Consider the following 6,490-nt stretch of genomic DNA (forward strand, 5'->3'; position numbering starts at 1 on the left):
CAAGTTACTACGAAAAGATGCACCAACCAAATGGATCGAAGAATGTCAGAAGGCTTTTGACACCATCAAAAGTTACCTTTCGAATCCACCAGTGTTGGTGCCACCATGCGCATGCAATCCTTTGCTATTGTATTTATCCGTCTCTGATAATGCATTCGGGTGTGTGTTGGGACAGCATGATGAGACCGAAAGAAAGGAGAGAGCTATATACTATTTGAGCAAAAAGTTCACATCCTATGAGGTTCATTACACCCTTTTAGAAAGAACATGTTGTGCTTTGACTTGGGTTGCTCAGAAATTGAGACATTATCTGTCGGCTTATACAACACATCTCATTTCGAGAATGGATCCGCTCAAGTACATATTTCAGAAAGCAATGCCCATAGGAAAGCTAGCAAAGTGGCAAATGTTGTTGAGTGAGTTCGATATTGTGTACATGACTCAGAAAGCAATCAAGGGGCACGCCTTGGCCGATCACCTTGCTGAAAACCCAGTAGATGAAGGATATGAACCACTTAGAACATATTTCCCTGATGAAGAAGTATTGTTTGTAGGGGAAGACATATCAGAATCATATCCTGGGTGGAGAATGTTCTTTGATGGAGCAGTAAACTCTATAGGATCAGGAATTGTAGCAGTGTTGATATCTGAATCAGAACAACATTATCCAGTAACAACAAAGCTTAGATTTCGATGCACTAATAACATGGCTGAGTACGAAGCATGTATTCTTGGAATTATAATGGCTCTTGACATGAATGTTCAAGAATTACTGATAATTGGTGATTCAGAAGAATCTTAAAATCTTACCTTACATACAATTGGTACAGAGATTATGCAAAAGATTTAGAAAGACCGAGTTCAGACACATACCGAGAATACAGAATGAGCTTGCTGATGCCCTTGCAACCATATCTTCCATGATACAACACCCAGAAAAGAGTTATATCGATCCACTTGAGATGGCTTTAAAAGAACAACCAGCAAATTGTTCACATGTGGAAGCAGAATGGGATGGGAATCCATGGTATATCGATGTAAAAAAGTACTTAGAAGCTGGCAAATATCCAAAAAGAAGCAACAAGTATTCAGAAGAAAACAATCCGAAGAATGACAAACAACTTCTTTTTGAATGGAGAGGTTCTTTATAAGAGGACACCCAATCTGGGATTACTGAAATGTGTGGATGCTGCAGAAGCCACAAAATTGCTTGAAGAAGTGCACGCTGGAGTGTGTGGGACGCACATGAATGGGTTTACATTAGCAAAGAAAATCTTAAGGGTGGGATACTTCTAGAATACTATGGAAAATGATTGTGGCCGATTTGTCCAAAAATGCCAGGTGCATGGAGATCTGATCAAAGTACCACCCCACGAGCTCAATGCGATGAGTTCCCCTTGGCCATTTGCAGCCTGGGGCATGGATGTTATTGGACCGATTGAGCCTGCTGCCTCCAATGGTCATAGGTTCATTTTGGTCGCCATTGATTACTTCACAAAGTGGGTCGAAGCTGCTTCCTACAAAGCTGTGACAAAGAAAGTTGTGGCCGATTTTGTTCGCAACAATTTGATATGTCGTTTTAGAGTTCCAGAGTCTATCATCACAGACAATGAAGCAAATCTGAATAGTCACTTGATGAAAGAGATATGTGAATAATTCAAAATTACCCACAGTAATTCAACTGCATATCGTCCTCAGATGAATGGAGTTGTGGAAGCTGCTAATAAGAGTATCAAGAGGATACTAAGAAAGATGATTGACAACTACAAATGTTGGCATGAAAATTTGCCTTATGCTTTGTTAGGTTATCGCACCACAATCCAAACCTCAACTGGAGCAACTCCTTATCTATTGGTATACGGAACAGAAGCAGTGATACCAACTGAAGTTGAGATACCACCTTTAAGGATTATTCAGGAAGCTGGAGTGAGTGATGCCGAATGGGTTCGTAATCGATATGAGTAATTGGCATTGATTGATGAGAAAAGAATGAGTGATGTTTGTCATGGCCAGTTGTATCAACAGAGAATGACTCGCGCTTTCAACAAGAAAGTTAGAGTTCGAACATTTAATGTAGGCCAATTCGTATTGAAACGCATTTATCCTCATCAAGAGGAATATAAAGGGAAATTTGCACCTAACTGGCAAGGAACGTATGTCATCCACAAAGTACTATCAAGAGGAGCTTTGGTTCTAGCAGAGATGGACGGTCAGGTGTAGCGCAAAGCTATCAATTCAGATGCCGTCAAGAGATACTACATTTGAAGGATGCTATTTCTTTCCTTTATTTCCTTGTAATTGCAGTTTGTTTGTAATCATTATCGCATTATGTTTTGAAACATTCCCTGGTACTTGAACTATGTTCGACCTGAATTCTCAAGAATGAGATACGTAGGCGGCCTATGTCGGTCTCGGTTGTTTCCTTATCAAATTTTCTATTTTGTCACTTCTCGAGATGGGAACTACGTTTGACTTGATTCCTGCCTCAACGGGATACGTTGGCGCCACAAAGGCTCGGTTATATTCCCAATAAGATTTCCATTTCCCCTCATAATGGAAACTTGGACAGAATTTTTGAGAGGACCTAAAATATTCTACAAGAAGAGTCATTTCCTACAAACAAGAGTCAAGGATCATATCGAAATGTGCAACTGGGAATAATTTTGAGGAGATCTCAAATGCAAGACTCCCGTGATCATCATCAGATTTGCTTTTGAAATATCTAACTGGGACAGATTTTTGAGAAGGATCTCAAAAATTCCATTAAGGATACTCGGACCTTCGAAGTCAACTTCAATTGCCTCAAATTGACGTGTTCTTAAAGGGTTTTAAGTTGCCTGCAAATTACCTGTCATATCAAAATCTGAGACAAAGAGTTTTGTTCGTATCGTGCATGTCGTGACAATTATTGACAGAGATTTTCTTTAAAACTATTTTTCAAAACTTCATGCTTAGCAAATGTTTTAATTTAAATATGATTTTTTTCTTTTGTCTACTGCGATTCATTGGATCTACCAGACAAAGTTCTAGAGATAACGGGACCAGGAGCAAGGCGACTTCAACACAGATCAGTGTTCAAAAACTAACATGTTTTTTGTGGATGCAGGGTATAATAAGATCATCAAATGAGCTATATTTATCAACCAACTAGTTCAGGAAAACATATCCAGCAAATATCAATTAGTGAGTGTAACATCTTCGTTTGATCAAAGAGGTATTTGATAGATTAAATATTAGTATCTACCGCTTAAGGCTGCGAGATACCGATGAAAATGATGTTATGATCACAAAGTACCTATCATCATATCAAATATTGATGAAAGACGACGTTCATAGTCAAAATCATATTTAGACGCCGAAAGGGCCATCATATTCAAAACGCCAAAAAAGCCATTCACATTCAAACTACCGAGAGGGTCATTCATATTTAAATTGCCAAAAGGGTCATTGCAGATTCGAATCGCCAAGAGGGCCATTCCATATTCAAGCCGCTATGAGGGGCATTCATATTCAAACTGCTGAGAAGGCCATTCATATTTAAATCGCCGAGAGGGCCATTGCATATTCAAACTGCCGAGAAGACTATTCATATTTAAATCACCGAGAGGGCCATTGCATATTCAAGTCGCCGAGAGGGCCATTGCATAATCAAGCCGTCGAAAGGGCCATTGCACACTCAAATGCCAAGAGAAACATTTATATTCAAACCGCCAAGAGGGCCATTGCATATTCAAATCGTTGAGAGGGCCATTGCATATTCAAACTGCCGAGAAGGCCATCATTTTTCAAACTGCCGAGAGGGTCATCATATTCAGACCGCCAAGAGGGCCATCATATTCAACCATCAAGAGAACCATCAACACATTACATTAGTCTAATTTACTACTCGATAGTAAAGGAAGAGTATAGTGAAGAGTCATGTTGCAAATATGACATACAAGCTTTATTTGTTTTACGTCAAACTGAAAGAAGTTGACGTCAAATATTCAAGGAGAAAAATTAAGTGTCAACATGGTAAATGACACTATCTCTCCATTTGAATTATACTTTTGCACTAATGAGTTTTATCTCAGTCCGTTTTGAGAGCATCCGAGAAGATGAATACTCAAATCAAATCACAGGTGTGGACGACATCAAAACGGATGCAACACAACGTGGAATTTTTTTTAGCAGCGAATTGGGACATAGTCCAAAGAGGAGCCTCAAACTCTTACGACGTGAGCTGAGGAGCGACTTCCATCACAATCAAACCATACCCCTATCAAAAGGCATGTGGGTATTTCCTTGGGTTTATCAGTTCAAATTTGGCATCTGGAAAACTTTCCACTCCCACCAGAGGCAGCTTTCCAATCTGAGTGACAATACACCAAGTGCTTTGGAAATTATGTCCGTGTAAGTTCATAATTATGGGTGTGAAGCGCGCCACATTCATGGTTAAGAGGTTGCAAGCCTCTTTTCCATACTTGACTTACTTGTCACTCTTCCAGAAACGAAGGTTATCTAGCACAATATATTTCCTTTTCAAACGATCGAGTCGAACTACAAACAACCTGATTCCTAAGGTCTAAGGATATGTAGGCGGGCTCAATGTTGAAAACTCGGTTGTATTCCGACATTCTCTCTTAAATCTTATTCCCGAGCAATCTGATATGTTTATAATTTGATATCGGGATAGCTTCTGAATTCTTTCATAATCATGCGTCAAATCAAGCGTATCTAACTACAAGTGACCTGAGTTCTCATATAGCCTGAGATATGTAGGAAACCGAAACCGAGGTTCGGCCATTATTCCTAAAGTCCGTACCAAAATCCCTTTCCTAAAGATGAAGATGTGGTCGGTCAAAATTAGATTCGTCAATTTCATTTGCCTCGAATTGCTTTCACCAATCCAAGTCAAACTAGGGACAGGTGTTGACACCCAATTTTGGACCTTCACATTATAGATTAATTGCTGAGCTTCTTCAGTTTCGAACGAATAAAACAATTAGTTTTATAAAATCTCAAAAGAAAAATAATATAGTTTGCAAGTTATTTTAAATAGTTTTGTCACTTTTTATAATTTTTAGATAATTTTGTATATAATTAGTACATTTTATGAATATTCAAAAATCGTCTCAAAAAGATTTTATTTTGTTTAAATATTTCACTAATTAGTTTAGTTATATAATAGTTTACATTTTTGGATCAATTATTTTATAATTAAGTCGATTATTTTATTTTGTTAAGATTAAGAAGCTCATTAATTAATTTTTATTAATTTATCTAATTTGGTTATTAGCCAAATACCTTAAACCCATCTAAGACTCAAAATTGGGTCTATTTTTCAGCCCAATTCCAATTCAAAACCTTCAGCAGCCCAACTCATCAGCCCACTTTTCAATCAATATAATACAACAACATACATAACCGACCCAATATATAAAGAAGCCTAAATTCTGTCAAAAATACAATACACAGCAAAACGACCCCACCCTGTACATCGTCGTCTTCCTCACACGCAGTGAGCGAAGCAGATCAGCAACCCAGAAATCGCGGACAGCAGCCAAAGTCGCGAGCAATACCAAACCTGTACGCGATCATCTGCAAATCCCATAACCCTAGCGGCCTAATCGTCCCCTTTTCCCTCTTTCAAGGATTCAACTTTTTTCCATCCCTTTTACTGTTGCTTCGAAAAGGAGCAAAGAAAAATTCAAACTCTTCCATTCAAAAATCCACCAAATTTCCCCCACTAAATCGCCCAATTTTTTCCCTATAAATAGTTCTATACCTTCAGTGATTAAGGGAAGTCAAAAAAAAAAGATTGGATTTTTGAGGGCACGTATTCACATACGAAAATAGCTTATCAAAGGGTCACTTAGTTTCAGTTTTATTCACTCAAGTCTAAACTAGCGTGGTAGGAGAATCGTGGAAATCGCTCCCCGATTCGTTGTCTCAGTTCTCTGCTCCCTAAAATGTAAATAACTCGTATCCCTTTTGTTCACTTTGAATTCGGTGTGTAGAAGTGATGTAGTATTCTGGAGATAACCATTTTTGATTTGTTCAAGTCTAAGCGATATCTTTATTGTCTTTGAAATTAGTGACGTTTATTTCATTTTCGATATGAGCTAATGTCACTCGAGTCTGTGGGGGTCTTCTCGGACTCATAGTTGTGATGCTTGCCTCAAGTTTTAGTCTATTTATTCATTAATCGCCATATTGCTACCTTATTTTCATTGTTGAAATAATGTTCGTTGTTTTGTTACATGTTCGGCGAGTGCCGAACGAATTATGATATTGCATTTATATTTAGTATTCCTTAGATTCCTTCTGTGGTAGTCTCATTTTAGTTAAAATCCTCAGCTTTTGTTCAGCTTGATTCTTCTCTAATGTCGTTGTCTCTTTCATGACATTTTAGAAATCTTGTTGTTGAACACGATTGGTGGCCTGTCTCCTTGAGTTCGCTTTGAGTCCTACTATATAATAGTTCGATTTCCTTTGAATAAGTTGCTTG

General features: G+C 38.2%; 1 protein-coding gene across 1 annotated transcript; it reads left to right on the forward strand.

Annotated features, from left to right (window-relative positions):
- The first annotated feature begins 1,302 nt into the window (after window positions 1-1,302).
- On the forward strand, window positions 1,303-2,220 carry LOC125827322 (uncharacterized). Its single transcript, XM_049506626.1, has 3 exons — window positions 1,303-1,648; window positions 1,805-1,944; window positions 2,026-2,220. Exons 1-3 carry the CDS (start codon window positions 1,303-1,305, stop codon window positions 2,218-2,220), a joined length of 681 nt encoding a protein of 226 aa, XP_049362583.1.
- Window positions 2,221-6,490: the final 4,270 nt, after the last annotated feature.

The sequence above is a fragment of the Solanum verrucosum genome, unplaced genomic scaffold (genome assembly GCF_900185275.1).
Source record: "Solanum verrucosum unplaced genomic scaffold, falcon-dt-bn FXZP01000106.1, whole genome shotgun sequence".
Taxonomy (NCBI): domain Eukaryota; kingdom Viridiplantae; phylum Streptophyta; class Magnoliopsida; order Solanales; family Solanaceae; genus Solanum; species Solanum verrucosum.